Source organism: Protopterus annectens, chromosome 4.part0 (genome assembly GCF_019279795.1).
Source record: "Protopterus annectens isolate FY-2018-M chromosome 4.part0, PAN1.0, whole genome shotgun sequence".
NCBI lineage: Eukaryota > Metazoa > Chordata > Ceratodontiformes > Protopteridae > Protopterus > Protopterus annectens.
In genome coordinates, this window is record NC_056733.1 from 1,842,698,714 (window position 1) to 1,842,724,434 (window position 25,721).

A 25,721-nucleotide genomic window follows, 5' to 3' on the forward strand; every position below is an offset into this window, starting at 1 on the left:
GGTATTTTGAAGCAGTAATTGTCTATGGTAGTTTTGGAACAGGTGTGACTATTACTGTTTTCCATATCTGAGACATAATCTTATTAGCTATGCAGAGGCTGTATATATGAGCGAGAAAATGGAAGGTGAAGTCCTTGCAAAGGTGAAATGAACCACTGGGCTAGGTGTGTGTGTGTATATATATATATATATATATATATATATATATATATATATATATATATATATATACATACATATATATATATATATATATATATATATATATATATACATTTGTTCCATTTGTGTTTCTGTCTCTTTGGTTCTAATCTTTTTGAAGTGGAATAGTGGAATATAAATGTGGAGAAAATGTCTGTGGGGGTGGTAGATTTGCAATGTTTTTGTTGACGACGTGTGGAAGCTTGCTGAACTCAAAGAGGAAGTCATTGCATGAGTGTTTGTTTGTGTTGGTGTTAGAGGGGTTCAGGTTAAATGATGTTGTGTTTAGTTTAGTTTTTTGACCAGTCTACAGGCTGATTTCTCTCCAGGATCTTTGGGGTTTGGCTAAAAGTGAGATTTGTTAATTTTGGTAGTGGCTGTTTTTGTCTGCGGATGAACTGCTTGGCTAGGTTACATATCAATGTATATTTGGCACAGTAAACTGTGAAGGGGTTGAATTTCCAATTGTGCCATTCTTCTTCGTATAATTTGAGGAGTGTTGAGATACCCAGTCATGTTTCTGAGGTCAAAGTAGTCTTTGTACTAAAGAAAAGAATTTGTTATGCAAGTGCATAAGGGTATTGGTAATGTTGTTAGCTGCTTCAGTGAGGTAATTTATGGGAAGTAAATGAGACCAATCAAGTTTGGCAACGTTATTTTTAAGATTAGTGAGATTGTGAATGGTTTTGCGTCTGATGGTGATAAGTTTAGGCTTATACTTCAATGTTAGATCATGTACAGAGAAAGTTATGGGCTAGTGATCACTGAAGGAGGGTGCATATATGGTGAGGATAGATATCATTGTAGAATTATTAATTTTTGCAAGATTTAGTAAAGTATGCCTGTTGGATTGAGGGTTTAGTCTAGGGGCTTCAAAGTTGATTTGGGTAAGACTTAATATGGCCGGTAGTTTTGACATATCAATGGGTTTTGGTCCTAAGTAATTAAGCCTGAAATGTCCAAGAATGTTTAGATTACAGGTTTTTGGAGCTTTGGTATGTATTTGTTGGATACTGGCATTGAATTGTGTTAGTGAGGCAAGTGGAGGTAAGAATGTATACTGGTTCTAAGGGAGTTTGTTTTTTTTTTGTTGAAAATAGTGTTAGTTTGTGCAACGGTGGCTGGTTAAGGTTGACTTTGAAGAGAAGTAATACTTCTTTTTTTTTTTTTTTTTTTTGCCTGATCTCTAATCTTGTGAGTATCAATAATTTGTAATGAGGTGGTGAAGACTATGGGTGTTATGTTTCAACAATGTTTCTGTAATAGCTATAATGTCAAGATTATGCTTTATGGTAAAGGTATTGATTTGGTTGATTTTGTTTTTGACACTGTGTGTGTTAAAGACAGAACAGGTAATATGACGCTGTTTATTGATTTGAATTAAGGTATTATTAAGTAGATTTCATCTTGTGTCTTATTTAAATCTGATCGTATCAAATACAAAACAAACAATCAGCTTTTCACCCTCCACTACCCTGAACTCATGGCTATAGTAGAGTCTTGGCTCATATCCACTGATCCTACCATCCACCACATCTTCCCTGAATACAACTGTTATTTTAATGGAAGACCTGGTTTTAGACCTGACAATGGAACACTACTGCTTTTTAAATCTGATTAAATGTCCAACTCTTGGCTAAAAGCAACACTACCTCAGAATCTCTTCCAAACTGGCTACTTCTTCATGTGTCCTCCCCCAACAACTTTCCTGTTCATCTTGCTGCCTCTTACCTCCCTTCTCCTACCTCCTTAGCCAAATGCAAAACCCTTCTGCTCAAAATTGCCTCCTCAATAAAACATTTCAAAACGTTCATCCTACTATGAGACTTCAATCTCAACCTTCCTGGCACTAATCAGAAGAATATCTTGGAAACTTTTAATGACTATAAACTCACACAACTGGCCACTAATCCACCAGACCACACCTAAACTCCTCTCACCACTCTTGTCTTGATCTTATTACTAATAATCCTAACATTATTTTTCAAAGTTTCATTCACAACTCTTCCTTCAGTGACCATTGTCCAATCAGCATAATCATCTTTCACTGTATAAACAAAAGCCCTCCTTCCTTTATATCACTCCAGAACAAATCCAAATCCATCTTTCACAAATTAAAGTCAGTTCTGGCATCATTAGACTGGTCCCCTGTTATCTCTTCGACTGACCCTAACCACTGCTGTATTCTTCTTATGCAAATTCTCACTATCCTACAGGACTCATTCTTTCCTAAAATCACATAGCTCTATACAAGCCCCCCCCCCATAAAAAAAAGACTGGTTCACTTACAAACTCAAATGCATCCTTAGTCTCCGGGATAAATACCTGAAATAACTGGAAAATCAACCAGTCTTCAGTCCCCAAGCAACACTTTGCTAAGCTAAGAAACCTAGCTAGATATGCAATAAGGTGACAAAAAAGTCAAATTATGACAACACATCAGTCATCCCTTCTCAACTCACCTATAAAGTTCTTGGCAGAAGCCAATCACCTGACAGGCCATATTAATCCAGCTAACAACCTCTATTCCTCATCTCACCTCACAACAGCTGATTTCAGCTTCTACTTCAGTATAATTCCCATCACAGACTCCATTAATAACCTTCTTCTATTCCTCTAGCCTCTCGCCTCCACCTATATTCCCAATTTCCACTTCAAAGCAATTAAAGCTAAACATGTAGCACCACTACTTGAAGAACTAAAAACTGACTCACCTGCTGGTCCTGACAATCTTCTACTGTGATTCTTACACCTCTGTGGGGACTTCATAGTCCCACTCCTTCACATTTATAATATCTGTCTAACTCAAAACATCATGCTTGATATCTGGTAAACAGCCACTGTTAAACCCCTCCTCAAAAAAAAATCCATCCCACGCCACTGACTTTTGTCTTATCTCCATTCTTCCCATACTTGGTACAATCCTTGAAAAATTACTTCACAATCAATTCCCCTATTACATCTCCCAATATCATCTGCTATCCTCAAAACAGCATGGCTTTTGGGATTTTAAGAGCACTTCTACAGCACTCTGGAGTGGACACTTTTTGATATCCTCCTGTCTATGGACAAAGGCCTCCTCACTGGAGTCATCTTTACTGACTTCACCAGAGCTTTTAATCTAGTTGACCATAACATTCTATTAGATCACCTAACTGAAATTGGAATTAGCCCAGATACAAGTCACTGGTTTAAAATTTCTCTCTTCAGTTTTTACAACTCTGTTTAGTTTCAGAACATCCACTCTGCTTCCACCCCTCATTTTAAAGGAGTCACTTGGGGATCCATTCTGGATCCTCTTTTTTTTCCATTTTCATTGATAAACTACCATATAACCTGCTTCTCTTCTCTCTTACTTTATGCTGATGACATTGTCATATTTCACTCACGCCTGACCTCCATATCTACAGAACAACTACAAGCTGACTTCCTTTCTCTTATCAAATGGATTAATAACAAAAAGCTTATGCTGCATCACTTCTAAAACTAAAGTAAAGCTGTTTGGTTTCATCCTTAGACTGTAGAAAAACTCTCAATCACTTCTTATACACATGACCATCCTAGCATCCCTATTGATCAAGTCATTTCCTTCAAACACCTTGGTATATGATTTGATCCCTCCCTGAACTTTCACCTTTGCCTAATATAAATACAGAAGAAAATTAATTCCCTCCTATTTTTGTTATATAAATTTTCACCTCTTTCTCTCCAGGCAAATCAGAAATCACATGCGAAAAGACATTCTGCTGTCCCAGCACGAATATCGACTTCCACTGGGTGCAGCAGCATCCAAACTGTAAGCAACTCTATCTGCCATTTCATTACCCTGTCTCCTAGAAATGGCCATCATTCTATCATGTTTAGTAAAGCCATTTGGCTACCTGTTCAACAACGTGCCAACTTTCTTCTTGGATCCACACTCTACACATTCCCCAAAGAACACTCCTGTAATTCCACTGCCTCCATCCTCTTCAGACAACCCCCTAGTTGCAATCTAAGAAGTATTAATGACTCTGGTCCATTTCTTTAATGTCCCAGATTCAGTTTACATTGCACTAACCATGCCTTTTCCATACTAGGCCCCCAAATCTGGGAATCCCTCCCTACTAATCTTAAAGATCTCATGTCATACCCATAATGCCATGCTCAGTTTAAAGATCATCTCAAGTCTGAGTCAATAAACACATGCTTTCACTCTGGACATATCACCTAATCCCCCATTCTCCCCTTCACTGGTCAGGTACATTTGTCTTTCTCACATTATTTCTCTACACTAATATGTGAAATCTCTTCCACATTGCACGTCTTGGATATAGTTCATTTCTGTGTCCCCTTATCTTACTTTTGCTATTTTTCCACTTTGTACTCTATCCCTTTACTATATAACTCTTTTCTTTTTCTCTCCTTACTCTAACCATCCATTCCTATTATCCTGCGTAGTGTGTATGTTGTTATCATTATTCCTTTTACTGATTCATTACTATCTGCAAACATACCATTTTGTTTGTATTCATAATACTCTCAGCTAACTTCATTGTCTACAGTCATTTATATGTGGCCGGTCTGCAACTGAAAGAGGTCCATTTGGATCAGTGCATTACTCCTGTTACCAAACTGAATACATTACATCTATGTATTTATTGCTTTTGTTAACCAAGGTAGTCCAACTTGGCAAGCTAGGGTAGCCTATTTTCTGCAAAGGCCCTAGGACAAAAGCTCCAGTAACAAAATAGACAATTTTATATCAGAGAGAAAACTAGAAAGCTTAAAGGTATAATATAGATGTACAATAACTGAAAGGCAGCTATATTAGAAAAAGTCTCTAATCATTAAAATATAGTCGTCAGATATTAATACAAGAAAATCTAGCATATACAGTGAGGTTTGAAATGCAAATTGCAATTTTACATTTATGTGTAGGAAAAATAAGAGAGGTGGAGGGGGAACAGTGAGTACAAAGCAGGGAGGAGGTGAAGAAAGGTGAATAGTGTGTACATTTGTGACATACAGGAAAAAGAAAGCTGTAGTGAATCTGAGGTAGCTGTACAAGGTAGTGACTGTCAGCTGTGCTTTTGCTGGAGGGAAAAACATGCCAGGTGGTAATTAGAAACAACAGAAGTTGCAGTAAGGGCAAATGACAAGAATACAGTAATAAACTTACACTGATAATTTGCTTTGTTGAAGAATATAGGGGTAATGATGTTGTATAAAATTTTGTATTGCTATTTGCCTGTCTCCTTCTCTCAGACTACTACAGGGCTCCAAAATGCCAAAAGACACATAGACTCCTCCACTATGACAAGGTCACAATCTCACCTTTCTTCAGAAGTTGCTTTATTATGAGTATTACAATAAATCCATATTTGTTTTTAGGCGTTCAGTATATTGTCTGCTCTGCATGCACTGAGCTGCCTGCTTTAAGAATGCATATATATATATATATATATATATATATATATATATATATATATATATATATATATATATATATATATATATATATATATAAGACTTGTATATAACACACTCAAATTAATCTTTCTCTCTCCATGTGTGTGTGTGTGTGTGTGTGTGTGTGTGTGTGTGTATATATATATATATATATAAATTTGTGTATATGTATACGTAATTACAAATGGTAAGATCAGTTATCACACACAATACTAAGACTTTAGAAGAAATGGCTAAAGACATCACGGACTTGCATAACACGATCTTACAACATCAATGTTTTCAACAAAATCAATGCATCTTCTTTGGAATATACCCATGGATCAGTCGACATGTGGCAACTATTACCCAAAGGAAAAAACATAAACTTCAAAGAGATATTTTACAGTACAGAAACCAGCAAGCTTACCCTTTAGCTTCAGATAAAAAAATTCCACTATTTCCCACGCCATCAATTCCAATACAACAGAACCAACTACAACTTCCACAATCAGGGAACACTGGCTCCTGCAGTCAATATAGAAGAACATATTTCTAACACCGAGCTGATAAATTCACAGGATGCCATCAGCACCCCCTGTACTCCCTCACAAAATATTATGTCTCCACCGCAGGATACACCAACTAATTAACTTATTTCTGATGCGACAGTGGGACTAAATAACTCATTCCATAATAACATGCCAAGAAACTACAATTCTTCTTTTTTTCCACAGGACAACTACAACAGCCACAACAGAGAGAACTCCAGTGGGAGAGGGACAATGACACAGAGAGGGAGGGGGAGAGGGAGAGGACAATGGAGAGGATCTACAAGGAATACAGTCAGAATGGACAACACCATCTCAATGATTTATTCGTTTACAGAACAAGCTCCTCAGAATACAGGACGGAACAGAGGATGCCCACGGAGGAACACTGTACAATACAAATATTAACACAAAATACTTCTTACCTAAGCTGTTTCTAGACAATATTACACTGCTCACAACCCTCTCTTCAGCAGTTTTTAACCTGTCAAACAGATCACTTTCACATAGAAAAAGAGGACTTACTTTCATCCCTGCACAACGAGCTAAACTATCAGACCTGTTCTTGGATTTCAGACTCTACCTTGGAAAACTAAACTTAAAATTGATGTTCTCTGATAAAGATGCTGATTCCCAAAATTCTTTTTCAGACAGAACACTTAGAAAGAAAAGCCTGTTTAATCCTCCTTTATATGAAACCTTACAAATGTTTCAATTTAGCTGTGAAAGAGAATTCAGAAAAATGTTAAACTCTGAATGTCAAATTAAATGGTATAACTTGACTCCAGCAGAAAGCAAAGCATTGCATTAACTAGAAAAGGACAGATCTCTTCGAATTATGCGATCAGATAAAAGAACAGGAATAGTTTTAATGGAACAATCAGAATATATGGCTGTCCTAGAAGGAGACTTATAAGACAGCAACTACTATAAAAAGGTAGCTTTGAAAGTAGCTACAAAAGGATTTAAACAGATTGATAAGATCCTGAAAGACTTGTTAAAAAACAATAGCATATATGATATGGAGTTTGAGTTTATGTCAGAGCATCACCCTAACCTAGGACATTTTTTTGGTATTCCTAAAATGCATAAAAACACAGTGCAGCCACCTTTTAGACACACTGTCTCTAATAAAAGAACCAAAACAGAAAAAATATCGGAATACATTGACTCTCTCCTTAACCCAGTGGTACAAGATACTGCGTACTACCTCAGAGACTCGTGGGCTGTTTTACATCTTTTAGTTGAAAATACGCCTCATCCTGAAGATACTATGCTAATAACGTTGGATATTGAAGCCCTGTACATGAATATTCCACATGAAGAAGGTATCCTTTACATGCAGTCTTACTTACAACAAAAGTCTGCTTTTACTGACAGAAAAATCCAAACCATTTCTACCCTTGTTAAACTAGTTTTGGAAGGGAAAATTTTCCACTTTAATGGAAATATTTACCAGCAAATAAAAGGACTAGCAATGGGAGCAAAATTGGCTCCAGCATTTGCAAATCTAGTGTTAGCAGCATGGGAAATTAATACACTCGTTCATCTACCAGGGTTTAACAAAACAAGGATTTACAGACGCTACAATGATGATGTGTTTTTTTGTTTGGCAGGGTTCCAAAAATGAACTACTACATTTTTTTGCCTCTTTAACAGACAGCATTCCTTTTTTAACATTTAAACTAGCAGATCATGGCTCATCTATTAATTTTTTAGACACAGCAATCACTCTTAACAGATCCACCTTAACCTGATTGTCTAATATTTACAGAAAGGAAACTTTTCAAAATAACTACCTGGACAACTCTAGTATGCACCCTTTCTTCCAAAAGAAAACTAACGCAACAGGGCAGTTCATCAGATTATCACGTATCATTAGTGAAGACAATGTATTTATCAAATAATGTCAATTTCTGGGTCATTTACTTACAGAAAGGAAATACCCTGAACAACTACTGGAAGCATCCTTTTATGAAGTCTTACTTTCCAGACATGTCAGATTTCAACCAGTTCTGATCCATGTTTTTTACCCTGCGCAAAACACATATGTGGGACCCCATATTTCAATACCACAATAAACTGCCCTTATAGAAGGTTCCCACCAGAATAACATGCACAGCAGCAGAGGTGACAACCTAGACACAACTTTGAATACTACACAGGAAGGTGAGGATAGTGAAGACAGGTTCACTTCATTCCCTCTACCCATCTGCTAGGATATACAAAGTATCAGAAACATTATTACAAACAACTGGGACATTATTTCTAAAACACAAGGTATGTGCCCTATTCTAGGCTCAAAACCTTCTATACCCAGGTCCTGAAATGAGTCTACAGTTTCAATCACTGTGTGCTGTATTAAATATTCACCTTTTAATTTATGTCTCCCAAATCTCATATGCTTAGCTTTTGATATATTCATCAGTATATTATTCTCCTGTGCCAAAATGGTCAATTTAGTCAAGTTATTTTGCAGACATGCCTTATTGCCTTATCTGTAACACATGTAATTTGTTTACCCAATTTCAGGTCATCTGCATATAGATTGTAGAACACCTCAGATGAAAATGTTAGGTCTGAAAGATGCAATCTAAACAAGTAAGTTCATAGGACAGAGTCCTGTGAGATACCCTAACTGTAACCAATGATTTCACCTGTCCAGTTGCTGTATGATGCTTGCCGCTGTCCATCTTATCAAGAGTACATCAATACCTAGTTGTACTAATTTATTGATAAGTGTTTTGTGTATGACCCTGTCAAATGCGGAAGTTAAATCTATTTATTTTTATTTTACATTTGTTGACTGGGCTATTCTTTCTGGATATATGTCCATTTTCAGTAGAGGCCCGGGAGAGATAAGCTCCAACTAAGAATGATTAATATATTAAATGTTTAACATGCCATATAGAGTACATGTGCAGAAGTTGTTTTAGAAACTCTATTCCCAAGGAAATATATATTTTTTTTGTTTTTTTAATGCTCATTTAGGATAGAATAAGAACTGATATGTACAAGTCCTTAATAGTACAAGTAGTAGATAAGATGTAGTAGGTCATCAGAGGATGATAACAATGATAGTTTGGATTAGTCTGGGTTTGTACAGGGGCACAACCAGTGTATATTAAGGTAAAGTTTCAATTCTTGTTTGAATAGTGGTAATGAGGGCAGTGATGTCAGTTCATTTGGAAGCTGGTTCCAGTTTTTTCCAACAGCATTAGAGAGCAAAGAGCTACCAGCAGTATTGTTGGCTTTACTTGTGGATACTAGTAATTTATTAGATGAGCGTAATGTCTTAAGGTTTTTATATGGGGTAAAAAGGCTTGAAAGTATAGGAGTTTTAATTGGTTGGAAGAGGATTTTGTGAGCAATGGAGAGTTGGTTATAATGTTAAAATTATATATCTATATAAATTACATCACAGCACAATTTTTCATTCATAGCTGTTATTATATTGTTATAGAACATCATGTTACAGGTGGTAATAGATCTGTTTTCAACTTATGCATACTGATATATGGTTTCAAGTCCCAACCTTTCCAGTTCTGACAATAACTTAGCCAATATTACCATCTCCATTATTTTTCCACAACAAGAAAGTAGACCCGAGGGGTCTATATGACTCTGGATTTGTCCTACTCTGCATTCCCTTAAAGACAGGCTCAATAAGCGCATGTCTCCAATCTTGAGGAATCTCTCCATATTTATATGACCTAGTGAATAACAGATATAATGGCAATGTAAGTTCTTGCTGAAGTGTTCTCAGGTCATTGTTACTAATTCCGTCTCCTCCCTGTGCTTTGTTTGGATCCAGTTTGCACAGCTATTTTTCAATATAATCTTAATTTGATTCCATCATCTGTGGTTAACTGGATGTCACTCAAACCATTTATCACCCCTTTAGTGCAGCCAAACTGTTTTGCATAAGATTTTGTAAATATATATATATATATAATCTGTTGTGTCTGAGAATAAATTTTAGAATCTGCACACAGTTTATCAATTTGTGTGCCTTCACTCCTTCCACATCTTATGTATCTATAAAAAGGTTTCCTATCACACTCAATTTCTTTATATAAATTTTCTTCAAAGTTTTCTTGATCTTGTCTCACACTATACTTAATCTGTTTGTCCAGCTTGTTTATTTCGGTTATCAAAGTTGTCGTTTGAACTGTCTTCCATTTCTTATATTTTTTGTCTCTCACCTTAATCAGATATCTTGTTCTTATGGAAATATATCTCCCTGATGTTGTATGCCTAGATCCTGATGTTATTTATTTTTTTTTCACTCAATTTCTCTTTCAAAACTTTCCACATTCCATCTGCAGTTTTTCCACTGAACTCCTCACTGCATTCAGTTTTACATAGTGACTGTTTTGCTTCCATATATTGTGTAATTAACCTTCTGTGCATCGGCCTAGATTTCAGTTTGGAAGAATTATCTAGCAACAAATTAACCTTTATAACCCCATGATTACTGCACATCAATGGTGGTAAAACTTGAAGTTACAGTAATTTCTTTGGAAACACAAACAATGTCTAGGATGTTCCATCCCCTGGTAGTTTTTTTTTTTACAATCTGAAGCAATTGTTGTTCCTGAATATACGCTGTGAATAATTTCCTCACTAACATTTTTGAATCAATATTATTCCAATTTGTTTCTGGTAAATTTAAGTCTCCAGCTAATATTATTCTTCCCTCCTGTGTTTCATGCAAGAAAAGAATGAATTCCTCTAGGTAATCTGCACTTAACGTTGGCAGTCTAAACACTCCAACAATTACTATATGTTCTATGGTTGTCTTTATTGTTGCAGTTACACAGTCTATAGTATTGGTATTATCATTGGACATGTAATAATCACAGGTCTCATAGCTATCATAACACCTCCACCTGATTTTTGTTAGAATGTCTGTTACAGTAAAAGCATGTATATACTGATTGAATTGGTTTCCAGTCATTGTTCTTTAACCATGTTTCACAAACAATAACAACATCAATCTTGTGGGAACAGAGCAAATTTTCCAATAAAAAAAAACTTTATTATTAATGCTCCTAGCATTAACAACTATCAGCGATGCATCAACATTTGCTATCTGTGAACTGTTAAATTGTCACCCTGACAAAAATCATACCTAGTGTTTGTCAAATACTGAAAAATACCTGCTGCAGAAATTCTCTTCCCTGATCTTGCAAATCCACACCATCCTGTCTGAACACGTGTGCCCAAACCTAGGCTTGGATGCTCTACACATTTTCATTTTTTAAAATAGGACATTTTTTCCAAGTAGGTATTTACCCAAAATATTTTCATTCACAGTTACCTGACTATCCTTTCTATAGATGATTTGTGAAAAATACGTCCTAACACCAGTACAAGCTATACTATCTAAGAAGGCTGTCAGTTCCCGACTAACAGTCAGAGAATCCTTACGGGTGACATCATTTGTACCTACATGAATAAAAAAAACAGATCCATACTTCCTTACATTAAGGCATTCCAAGGCTTGTCTCACATCTTCTATTCTTGCTCCTGAAAAGCATAACACTATTCAATGTTCATTGTCATCTCTGCAAATATAAGTATCAGTTCCACTAATAATTGAATCTCCAGTTACAATAATATCTTTGCTGGCCAGTTCTCTAGGCAAAATACCCTAGAATATCATTAAAAGGCTGGCCACTGCATTTTACTTACTTTCTCTATCAATATGAGCCTGAGCCAGGGTGAATTTACAGTTACTCATGCATTTACCTAAGTTAGATTTAGGGAGAGAGTGAGGGAGCTTGTTTTCCTGACATGCAGCGGGAGCCTATGCCAAAGGCTGGCTATACTTTGGGAGAGACACTGATCCCCCGACAGGCCATGTTCATATTACAGTGGGTTTATATCTTTAGAGTGAGTGTTTGTGGTTCAGCTTGTTTTAAAAACAAGTAGGAAATCAAGTATCCAATGTAGCAAATTTCCAGAGGTGACACCAAAGTGAAGGTACAAAACACTTTATTGCAGATAAAACAGTGTTGCTGTTTTAAATCTTAATTGGATGTTGGAGCTGATAGGATGTCTTACAATAGTTAAACTGAAGCTTTTACTAGTTTATTATGTCTGAAGAAGCGTTCAATCCTGAATGCGAAAGTGCTCACGTTTGTTTTATCTGCAATAAAGTGTTTTGTACTTTCACTTTGGTGTCACCTCTGGAATTTTGCTACATCGGACATTATTATTTCTCGTTAGGGGTACTTTATCCTTGCACTACTTCATTTTCACGAGGAAATCAAGTATGACAGGGTCATTTTCAGACTTGTAGACCAGTCAGAGGTCAGCTATTAGAAGACTGTAAGAGGCGGATTAAAGTGTTAGACCTTTGTGATTCTTTATATAGCTTATGGGGCTCATACCCATGATATTTTTTTAATAAAGAAATGGTAATATTATTATTGTTTTTTAGTTGGACTATAAACTTGGATTGGTACATGCCAAAGTCACCATTATTTTCTGATATGGAATTTAGAGGGGAGGTATAGAGTGGATCAATAACTTCTCTGGACCTAGAAAATACATCTTTAGTAATTAGTTAGGGTAAACACTGGAATTTCCTAAGAAGAGCTATGGATCCCTGGGGACACCACTGTTGATGAGTCTTTTTAATGAAAGCTTACCACCAGCATGGGTCAAATGCATTCTATCTGTTAGCCAGCTTCTTATCCAACAAGTTACATAAGGGTTTATATTTGGTAGATTCTGCTTAACAATAATGCATGAGTGCAGAGTAATGTCGACTTGGTCAAGGGTAAATATGTAATATGCATGTGCACATTGGGGTGCACATTTCTATATAAGTCAAGTAACAGTACACTGCCTGTAATCTCACTAAACAGGCCTGTTTTTATTCAGCATTGTGGTATATTTATGACCTTGGTTAGACACAATACAGACCATAAACTGATACAAATAAATAAATAAGTAAAAGCAATGACGCTTTTCATTAGTTTGTGGCTCTGTTGATGTAGATTGGTTTCAAAAAATGCCCAGAACTACTCATTTTTTCTTTAAGTTTTAGACGTATAGTTTCCCACCTGCTGAAGAAACTGCTGATATTGTGTAGTTTTGCACAGCTGACGTTTTGCATCACTGTGCAAAACCCCAGTTCTAACAATATTTCAAAATGTTTACAGCTTAGTTCATGACATACCTCTCAACCTCTTAGTACAAAAATATCTGGACAAAGGCAAAAATATTAAGAGAATAAAGGTCCAAAATCAAAGACAAATTTTAAATATTACCCTTGTACACTTTGAAAGTTGCTAGAATAACAGTTTTTGCATTAGTATGCATTTTCTGAAGGATATGAAGTCTGAGGGAGGCACATATGCCCATAGCCAGCCTTAGGCATAGGGGCACTTTTCCAGTAGTCTGGATGCTGTAGGTAGACCAGGATGGGGGTGGGGGGCACAAGGTGGTGTTAGGGGGTGCTGTGGAGACCTTTTGCCTAGGGCACCAGTTGATCAAAGGCCAGTCCTGCTTGCAATAAGCTTATGGCTGAAGGTTATATACCAAAAATGATAACCTGAACAGGTGCAGGTAAATGCTCGTCCTTTTCTTTAACCTGTACACCTTTATGTTTAATGGTCTTTCTCAGATTTTTAAATTCGCAGAAGAACCTTAAGACTGACGTCTTAAACACTTTACCTTAGTCTGCATGATACACCTGACTTCAACTGATGCTGCTAAGGGAATATTTCAATCGCAAGGATGGGTTTCAATGTCCCTGCAGCTGTTTGCCATGAAATGTTTCCTGTTAGTCCAATAATGGGATACAAATATATGTGATGGCCCTCTGCTCACCGCAAACTTCAGCATTGCTGAGCACGGTGGCATGATGTATTCCACCAAAAAAATCTTCAGCAGCAGCAACCGCATATTAAAAGGTAACCTGGCAGCTCGGGAGTCAAACCGTGAACTGTGTTAGCAGGGCAAACATCCCTGCGACACTTAGGCTGGAAATCATTTGTAACCTTCTAATTTGTTCTGTCCTGTCATCCTATTAACTGCTACCCGCTAGAATCTAACTTCCTCTAAAGAATACATCATAAAACTGATAGCACAATCATGTCACCTTGTTTTGCTTAATTGTTATAAAAATGCACTTGTATTGTTTCTCCAACGGTGGCTACATTTTACAACATACCAGAAACCACTTGCTTTATTCTTACATAGAATGTCTAGCTACCACTTCCATCTCTTAGGTTGTGCAGATTTCGAATTACTTTCTCTTTAAACTTTTTTTCTAATTTGTTATAACGTAGGCGATCTGACTGCAAGTCTGTAGTCGTCATCAGCCTTTTGCTAAACTGCACAATTTCCAACACCCCCTTATCGCGGCATCTGAATGCACAACGCAAACCTACTCAAGACCCCCACACCCCCACCGTATACCTGCTGGCCCCAGTGGTCAGTGTCTTTATTACCCATTCCCCTTTTCCTCCTGTCTCCCCGTTCTTCCAGAGGTGAAATTGCTCCACCCCATGCCCTTAGACAGCACTGCTCCAGAAACATTGCATTTAACCGAGCATTATGTTTATTCTCTCTTACGAAACCATATTATAAAAAATACACCTAGTCTTTTAGTTGGTGACTTTTTCCTTTCTTTCTTCCCCTTTAATTTTTCTCTCTCTCGTCCTCTTTCAGAAGGGAAATTGCTCCATCTCCAGTACAAGAAGCAAGCACTGCTCCTTTTTATGTTGTGGTCCACGATGCGCATGCGCCTCACATTAGAATTACTGCACTGGCCAGAATAAGTTGGATCTGCTCTTCTCTTCACTGGGGGAAATCTGCAAATCTTAGGGAAAAAAAGCAAAAGGCATGTGGAGGATCCGTGAGTGGAGCCACTATAGGATCTGGTCTTTTCCTCTCCTTGTGGCGATGGTCTGTGCTCAGAGGTAAGCAGCATATTAATTTGGTGAACCCCCTGTTTTTCATATGTCAGTTTCATAGATCCTTTGCATTCTAAGGCATTACTCTTGCTTAAAACGTATACCATTGCAATCAGTGAATAATGCTATATCTCTCTCCGTGTCTTTCTTTTCTCAGTGCCAATGACCCAAGCAATATGTCAGTGGTAAAAGAGACCGTGGACAGGCTGTTGAAGGGATATGACATCCGCTTGAGGCCAGATTTTGGAGGTAATTTGATGTCTTGGAAGGAGGGATAGGGATGAATTGCACATGATCTGGACTTTTGAATCTCTGTATTTGTAAGTTTAATGTGCATTTTATAGCGGATCAATGAATGCTGTGAATTTAACTCTACCACAACGAATCTAGGAGTTAACGTGCTAGTTGCTACCTATAAAACACAATATTTTACGATACCATGGTGCGTTAAAATGATACGTTCAACTCTGTTCTCCACATAGCCTCTCATAATAAATTGGGCAAGTGTTTATCTGCCTGAGCAAATATTCAGATGTCTGTGCTGGGTTACATTTACAAGATTTTAATAGCCCAAGTGCATGCTGAGGAACTGGTTCTAGCCTCCCTCTAGCCAGAGTGGTATGGCAAGAGATTTTCTTTTATTCTCTTCTGTTTTCTTTCTTTTTTCTTACTTGACAAACTACATGCTTCCACGCTCAATATGTTGTTCTTTAGCATGGCCCACAGCTATTAAAAAAATAATACACTTCCTCAAATTATCTCTCAACTATCAAGATTTTTGCAGAATGTCCAGATTTTTGCTTCAATATTTTTGGCCGTTCCTCATAGAAATTGTGTTTTTCTGACAAATCATAGAGTGCTGAATTCACTAAGAAACGACAGGGCATTTGAGTTTCAGACTTCATATTCTTTGGAAAAATGCATGATAACACAACTTTTATTCAAACAGCTTTATAAGTTTGTAAGAGCAATATTTAACATTTGTCTCTATTTTTGGGCCTTTGACCCCCATTATTTTCGGCTTTGTCCAGATTTCTTGGGCTAAGAGTTTGAGAGGTATGCATGACAGTTTTACAGTGCAGATATGCCACTCCATTGTGTAAATACAAAAAGAACATTCTGTGGTGAATAATAAAATCCTATTCTGAATAGGCTATTCACTTGATGTACGGGGTATAGTGACTTTTTGTTTAGGTACTACATGCACTATAGAATGCAGTGGTAAGTTATGAAGAGCTACGTGTGTTGTCATGCGAAGTATTTATTTATGTATAATATCAGAACTGTAGTCAAAAATCTGTAGTGCAAAATGTTTTATTATATGTGTTTGAATGTCAGGTTGGTAACACAATTTGTTAAAGGTTTCACAGGCACGTCATGTTACGTACTGTGTGGAATTGGTTGCATGCGTCCTGGAGACCTGGCCTGAAGTAAGGAACAGTTAAAAGTTCTTCGATATCACATTGCGGACAATGCTGTTTGATTTTTATTTCAGGTCCCCCTGTGAGTGTCGGCATGAACATAGACATCGCCAGCATCGACATGGTGTCTGAGGTCAACATGGTAAGTAGTGCCCAATTTCTTATGCCATATGCCCTTTTTCACTAGTCCCACAGGGTCCAGTGCGTGTCTCTGTGTGCCTGTAACTCTGCTGAGTTTCTATCATTCTTTATACAAGACAATTCTGCGGGGATGATTTCCATTTTAAGAAATGCGCTTTTTAAGCCAGATGGGGACTGTTTCGGTTGTGATAAATTGCCATTTGCTTAATGATGTAGTTGTTTATAATTAAAGGCTGAGCTACTGACATATATATATATATATATATATATATATATATATATATATATATATATATATATATATATATATACTGCCTAGGTCCTCAGAACCCTGTAATACTGTTTGTATAGCTGTACATGAAATCTGTGCCTGATGAAGCCGGTCCATTGGACAACGACTTCATCGGTTTTGTTAATTATCTTTATTATTATTTTAACTTTAGCGGATACGGGGTACTTAAAGTGTGCTGTGTATAACTTGCATAGCTAGTCTATACACGATCTTACATTCAAGAAAGCACAAGCATCCCAGGTTAATTGGTATTCTGTGAGAGCGAAGGGGTATGAAGAAGTGAGGATTCATGCAAGTGCATCCCCTGCTGGCATGTTGTGGTACTTCATTCCAAAAAAATCACAGGGACATCTATCACTTGTGAAATAACTTAATTAAATGTATACATGCATACAAACGTTAACTATAGATTCAAGCTTCAAACAGCTGATACACGTTTCATAAACACATCACGTTACCTGCTTTGTGGAATTACTTATATGCCTCCTAGACAACTGATATGAAGTAGGAAAAGTTAAAGTTAAGTCAATAGTGATTAAGCTGCAAAAATGATTTTTTTAGTAAAGCTTTTTTAAATTTGTGCTAATTTCAAAGTTATTGAAGTAGAATAGGCTAAGTAATAACAGATGGAAATAACAGTAAGTCTGTGCTTTCTATGACATGTATATACAAAAGAGCACAATTAGCATACTGCTGAACTCATATAGCCTCTAGTTTCATCTAAAGTGACTGATGTGTGAGACTGCTGAAAATATTTTGTAAATCACTTGTATATCAAAAATTGAGGACATTTTGAAAATATGTTACTGTGTGTGTGTGTGTGTGTGTGTGTGTGTGTGTGTGTGTGTGTGTGTTTGTTTGTCTGAATATGTGCTTGGAGGAGTAACGTAAGGATTGTTACTAAGATATTGCACATGATTGTAGTGTAGTTCACCTTTTGAATGGTGTAATCCTGCTTTTGCATATTATGCCTATGAAAAGTGAGATATGAAAGCATAATTTCTTGTTCATCAAACTGTTGAAAGTTATTTAATTTGGCATGTATACTTTATAAAGATATTTCCATTTTTCCTGTTTTCAACACAAACCTATCTTTTTCTGAAATGTATATCAAGCTTGTAAGACAAAAAAATGAAGATGCTGGTTTTTGAATCCTATCGAAATATGACACTGCATATGTGCCATCTGTCTTTGTCAGCTTAAGGAAAGTTAAGCTTTGGTACATAACAGTTGACTAGTATGACATATAATGACAGTGATGCTCTACAGTTTAAGTGCACATTTCCAAGGCCAGACGAGCATACAATATAGCAAATGATGACATGTTTCAGAAGAAAAGTAAGGAGAGTTATGCTTAAGTTTATGTCAAACTTATTGGCTGTGTTCTGCAGGCTTGCATTAACGGCATTAAATGTTTATTTTTTATTTTGTCAGAATGCTTCAAAGCACTTTTTTTTTCTGTTTGCCTACTGTATAAGCTTAAGCTGTTCTTCTGTTCAGAACTTGAATTGAATTATTTTGCTTGCTTACTGGGAAAAAGAGACACAACAACTTGCCAAAAAAAAAAAAACAACAACAACAAAAAAAAAGAAACTTGCATTTACCTGCACATGCATTTTGTCTTTTATACTCAATTTATGATGTGATATGGGTTGAAACTTGTATTGTATTCTAACATACGTAATATATAAATTGCATGAGTTCTTTGCCCCATACTAAAGGTGCTTCCTAAGGTTACAAAAAGTCATTTACAACCAAAAGGTTCTGTTCCCTTTGGTGGTCCGGAGTATATATGTGATAGTAGGCTTTGATAAGACTCACAAATCTATCACAATATTTTATTTACTTATTTTTGTGGATCTGACAGTTTATCTTTTAATCCTGCTGGGTATCAATAAAGATGTTTAAAGAATTAATCTGGTTTGTTTAGGCTAACACCTTGCAGGTGTTCAGTGTCAAGTTTGCATTATGATCTATGTGATTTTATGTAATGTCAAAAAAGTGTGAGGCTGTATTCAAAACAAGGCAGCAGATGATTGTCATTCTGTGGCAGTGTATTACCATAGATCAGGTTCGCATTTGGAAGCCAGTGATTTGTTAGATAGTCATTACTGAGTCTACTGGCTGAGTTAGGGGCACTGTTTTCAAAGTGTAATGCACTGTTTAATTGTGTAAATGTTCTCCATATATCCTTTTGTTTCAAGCACTATAGTCATTATGTTATGAGAGATTATTTTCCCATACCATGCTATGTGCTCTGTTAATACATATCTAGTAAATGACTAACAGTTTGAACTGGCATTACAGAGTAATTCATAGGGCTAGTTTAGGAGTACTCCATTACTGATACTGACAGCATGATATTCAGAGAAATTGGTGATTGTAAAAGCAATAAACAAATCAGAAACACACACACACACACACACACACACACACACACACACACACACACACACACACACACACACACATGCACACACAAAGTGACACCCCACCACACATGCAAACACTCACACACACATGCACAGACACACGCACACACACATGCACACACACGCACACATGCACACACACATGCACAGACACACGCACACACATATGCACATACACACACATGCACACACACATGCACACAGACACACACACGCGCATACACATGAACACAGACACACACGCATGCAGACACCCCCCCACACACACACACACACACACACACACACACACACACACACACACACACACACACACACGTACATGCACACACACGCACACAGACAACCCACACACACACACATGACTTGATTCCATTTAATGATAAATGTTTACTCATGATGGTAGGTGAATACTATCCATGGGTGTTTTCTAAGAAATAGTTACATTTCAAAACTGTGTAGCTCTGTTTTTAATATATTCAGTATACCGAGTCTTTTTATATTAAAAATAAAGCTAAGCTAGATAAAATAACTACAATATCATTACCATAAGAAGCACATCTTTTTCAGAGCACATTTCTAGCTAGCTATGACATTGTTGATCTTTGACTTGCCTCGAAATTAAGTTTGGTTAGTCAATCAATAATACCTAAGAAAACTGTACTTTAATAAAGAAGGTAGAACATGGTATAAATAGATGTTTAAATACTTTCCAATTATAGTAAAACTTTATAGAATTTTAAAAGGTCTGCTTACTTAAATATTAATGTACAATTTACCTATGTAAATATTAAGAATGTTATAGTAGCCATATTTATTTTCATAGCATATAATAAGCTTAAAGTACCTTATCATGTTTGTGTCTCCCTCTCTGCATTCATTCTGCTATCTAGGTCCTGTGAACCACTGCAACATTCATTAAAGGAAATGGTGTAACTTCTATGTCTAGTATTTAATCAAGCGACTTGTATATTGCAGTGAGTGATTTGAGATAGTTCTGCAATCTGCCTACTTATATTTACAGAAACAGCAGCTTGCATGAGTCTAGTTTCACCTCTGCCCTTGCTTATCTCCACAAACATATGCCTAAACAGTGTTGCAGTTACTTGAATCCAGTTCCAAACAGTGCACTGTGTACGTTTTATTTATTTATTTATTTATTTTAGAGGGGGGCAGTGCAGTGGGTTACACAAATGATATAAGTGACTAGGTGGAGCCTGATTCCTAGACCTCAACATCTTTTAGTAGTGGAAGGATAGCAGAAAGTAGTTTTGAAGAATGTATTATACCAAAGTGAAAGCAAGAAACAGAGAGAGAGAGAGAGAGAATGTGTATGGACGAATGCCAGAGAATTAGTGATCATATGTGAATAGGTGTCTGAGAAAGAGAAGCAGAGAAAAAGTTAGTGAGATGCAGAATGCCAGAAAGAAACAGGGAAAGAGTACTGAACAAAATGATTCAAAATGTCAGAGAAAGAAGGAGAGACATAGAAAAGTTAGAGAAATGCTTCAAACTCACTTCAAGAACTTCATGCTGTTGTGTTTATACATGACAAGTGAAAAAAATAGAAAGGAAATTTTAGTTCAGTAAGTAATATGAAATCTGCAGGAAAAGAAGCCAAAAAAAGAAAGCATAATATAAAATCATAGTGACATCAAGGCAAAGAGTTTCCTTTACAGAAGCACCTGTATGTGCTACAAACACACAGGGTCAAAATAAAACACGATGAAGTGATGATAGAAAAAGTTATGTAGCCTAGTGTAGAATCTTGAACAAAGATTCAGTGCAATGCTTATGTTCATGGGAATATGCTTCCAATGCTATTAAAGTAGTAACATTCTGCTGTGTTTACCACTCATGTGAAAGGGTTATCAGAGCTATGAAGCTCTAGGGTATTATAACTAAAACACTTCAACCACTACGTTAGAAGGAGAGAGCATGATTTTTATATACTCTGTACAACACAGCTTGGAATACTTCTCTATCAAGTTACTTAGTTTTGAAGTGAAAATGAGTACTTTAAATATAGTTTAATTTATGTTTTAGAGATTGGCTTGGCACATATATATTCATGAATAACAACACTATTTACTTAAACAACACAGATCGTAAAAAAGCTGCAAAAGAAAAGCAGATGGAGACTCACGTTTCCATTGTAAATCTTGACTGGGTCAGGTACCAAATATTCACTGAAGCAGAAGGGTGGGTAAGCATGAATCAAAAAAAAAATGGTAGACTTAATATTGTACTGAAAGACAGATTATGATTGTACAACTGCCCAAAAACTGCTAGAGGAAGTATTATTTTCTTTTGCTTCTGATGGGTATAGTAATTATCGCAAAACAAATACAGTCATTTTAATACCATGTCAAACAATATTAAACAATGTGTTGGAATGAAATTTTCATTATTTGTGACTTGAATTATGCAAATATGGATTCAATGCCACCATTTTAGCAGTGTTCATAATTTCTTTCTTTCTTCCTCTGCTGCCTTTATATCTGACAAGAACTGATGTTTGGATTATTAGTCTATTTTTGAGACAATAAATAAAAATGAGGAAATAGAAAGTGCAGTGACTAGACAGCTTAGCTATAGGCCTGCAGTTGGATTCAATCCCATCACTTTTATTTTGGCACATACTAGCACTACTAAATGGATACAGATCCTGTTTATTCTCCCAAGATACTCCCATACAATAAGGACTCCCCTTATAGGCTCAGTCTGACTGGCCAGTTAATAGTATACGTAACTGGATGGTAAACACTAAGGCAAAGATACTCCATGGAAAGACATCTAGAATGTTACCAAGCTGATGGTAGATCTACAGTAAAACAGTTTACTCCTACCAAAACAGTGTGAACAAAACTTCCTAAAATATTTGGAATTTAGAATACTGACCAGGCTTCAGAAACTGTAGAAGAGTTCTGCATTGTCCGCGTTGTTATTATTTATACCAAATAAATCCAGCATGATGCCTAACACACACACTCTCATGCGCTCACACACACAAACACAGACACACATGCATGGACACACACGCACGGACACAAACACACACACACACGCACAATCACATATTCATGCACTTACGCACACAGACACGCATGCACGCACACACACACACACACATGGACTCACACACAAACTCTGACACACATACACAAACCACACGCACACTCATGCACTCATGCACACAAACACAGACACACACTCAGAAATACACTCACACACACGCACACAAGCACAGACACACACACACACACACACGCGCGTACACACACACACACAAACACACACGCACACACACGCATGCTCTCATGCATTCACATACACACACACACACACACACACACACACACACACACACACACACACTCGCACTCACGCACACAAATACAGACATACATGCACAAACACACACACAGACACACACTCACACACACAAACACAGACACACACACACAGACACACACACACACACACACACACACACACACACACACACACACACACACGTGTGTGTGTGTTTCTATGTGAGTCTGCTAGTATAGAATTTTTTTTTGCACTGGTAGTACAGGAATTAGTTTTCATCTGCTGTGCCTCCTTAAAAATGCTGAAAACTTACTTTATTCATCCTCCCTTTCCCATCCATCCATTCATCCATCCATCCTCAACCCCTTTTTCTTATTTTGCACATGGGGACGGGGTGTCACTTTCAACAGTGACAATTTTCTTGAGCCAAAGTTTACAACATCAGTAAGTTACTTATATTCCTGTTATACACCTGTTGTGAGTATGGATTGGTATTAATCCTGTGAAATGTAAGAACATGCTGTTTTAATTTCTGCTTGTATGTGTTTGGGTGAGTGTTTTATTTGTAATATATGTCATAATATGTTGTATATAACTGAAGGTATGTTTATTCTTTAACGACTCTATTCTTAGATCAATGTATGTTACCACTAAGAAAAAAGATATTTTAATAATATATGTCATAATATGTTGTATATAACTGAAGGTATGTTTATTCTTTAACGACTCTATTCTTAGATCAGTGTATGTTACCACTAAGAAAAAAGATATTTTAATACAACCCTTTTCATTCATGCAGAATCTACAAATCCTAGATCACCAAGAAATAAAATACATTATGTATTTCTGGTTGTCTATTGTCTCTCCAAAATGCAGTAAATGAAACTCACAATGGCTTGTAAATGGAACCCATAAAACTGAAGCAGTCCAAATGAACTTTATTAGCCATGACCCAGTCCATTATGACAAAACGCAGAAGTTGCACCAACAGTGCAAAAAGGAAACTGTAAGTTGTTGCAATCCCTTCTTTTCATGAATACACCGGATATTCCAGTGCTGGTTAAGGTACCTCACTCTCCCTATCACCTCTTACTAAAGAGCTTACATAATTGTGCAGTTGCTACCCATTACATTTCTAGGCATCAATGTAAGATGGCTGCTCATCAGATTATTGGTATTGCTGTCACTGTTACTACTCCAGTTTGCGAGCATCTAAGCAAACACAAGTTCTGCTGCCACAGCATCCCCTCATCTGTTACATCACAAAAAGTTTCATCCTAGGTCATATGAACACTGGGAGTATTAATAACCGGCGTCACAATGTGAGCACTGAACAACAAAGCACAATCCTATGGTAATTTCAATTGTTTAAATCTTGGCTGAAAGAATCATCCCATGCACTACTTTATTTCTCTGTAAAGTACACACTGTTTTTGATAATGGGCCAGGACGTGAACAAGGAGGAGGTGTATTACGACTAGTAAAGAATGATATCAACCTTCCTCCAACATTACTAGCTAAAAGTGTCACTCTTTCTTACAGTAACCACAGCTGGCTTCTAATCTGAATTTCACTTGGTGGCCATGCAAAATTGGGGCTCTTTCTATAAACATAATGACTCCACAGTAGCTTTGTCTACATTTTCTCATCTATGCTTACCCATACAGGTTAAATTAAATACCCTCAAAAATCTTTGAGGGCAAAGTAAACACACTCCCTGGTTCACTCAGAACCTTACATAATTCATTAAGCTGAGAAATGAAACTTGTAAAGACTGGAAGAAAGATCCCAGTGATACCATCAAGTTTAACATCTATCAGCAGTTAAAACAGAACCCAAGAATATGTACTAACCTAGCTGAAGAAGAGTAATACAGAAAGTTTCAAACCACCTACTTTAGCCAAACCAAATGACTCCACGTGGGCCAGCAGAGTAATCCAGGCTGCAGAGAGCTGAATAAGCGACTTTTCTTGATACTAAGTATATTTTTTGTTGCTTTCCACATCTGAATACCTAGCAACTGTATTTTGCCTGCCTTTCTGTTACATTGAAGCTGTTTTTACTGCATTTAACTTAATATTGCACTTGGAATCCTTGTTTGTTACTATTTGACTGTATTTGTAGCAAATTCTTCTGTGTAAGCTGTAGTAGCTGATTCATAGCATTTATAAGTGTTTGCTGTACCTGTTTCTGCCTGTATTGTGAAAAAAAAGAAAAAGAAAAAATATCTCTTGTTTTCCTGCTTTACTAGTTTAGTCCAGTTTCAGAGTTGCTGATTCCTGGGCTTTGGTTGTAGTTCCTGTGTACTGTTTCCTTGCCTTATTTGGGGGAAGGGAAGCTACCTTGCTTTCCTGCTTTACTAGTTTAGTCCAGTTTCAGAGTTGCTGATTCCTGGGCTTTGGTTGTAGTTCCTGTGTACTGTTTCCTTGCCTTATTTGGGGGAAGGGAAGCTACCTTGCTTACCAGTGGGAGTGGGAAGCACTGAGCTGCCTTTTGTCCAGTTTTGTGAGGATTCAGCCAGTAACTAGTAGTTTATTGGTCGTTTTGGGCCAGTTTCTAGCTTTTTCCAGCCCCCTGGTATAAAACTTTCAGCTTGTACCTACTCAGCACAGACTCCACGTGGGCCAGCAGTGTAATCCAGGCTGCAGAGAGCTGAATAAGCGACTTTTCTTGATACTAAGTATATTTTTTGTTGCTTTCCACATCTGAATACCTAGCAACTGTATTTCGCCTGCCTTTCTGTTACATTGAAGCTGTTTTTACTGCATTTAACTTAATATTGCACTTGGAATCCTTGTTTGTTACTATTTGACTGTATTTGTAGCAAATTCTTCTGTGTAAGCTGTAGTAGCTGATTCATAGCATTTATAAGTGTTTGCTGTACCTGTTTCTGCCTGTTTTGTGAAAAAAAAAGAAAAATAATATCTCTTGTTTTTCCTGCTTTACTAGTTTAGTCCAGTTTCAGAGTTGCTGATTCCTGGGCTTTGGTTGTAGTTCCTGTGTAC

The 25,721-nt window shown here is 36.9% G+C and overlaps 1 protein-coding gene across 1 annotated transcript in view; it reads left to right on the top strand.

The window, feature by feature from the left end:
* The first annotated feature begins 14,603 nt into the window (after positions 1-14,603).
* GABRB2 (gamma-aminobutyric acid type A receptor subunit beta2) overlaps positions 14,604-25,721 on the top strand; it is a 1,614,606-nt gene continuing 1,603,488 nt past the window's right edge. Inside the window, exons 1-3 of the mRNA XM_044069527.1 lie at positions 14,604-15,121; positions 15,273-15,364; positions 16,611-16,678. Coding sequence (XP_043925462.1) covers positions 15,045-15,121; positions 15,273-15,364; positions 16,611-16,678 — 237 coding nt within the window. The 5' untranslated portion in view covers positions 14,604-15,044. The remainder of the gene's footprint in view (positions 15,122-15,272; positions 15,365-16,610; positions 16,679-25,721) is intronic.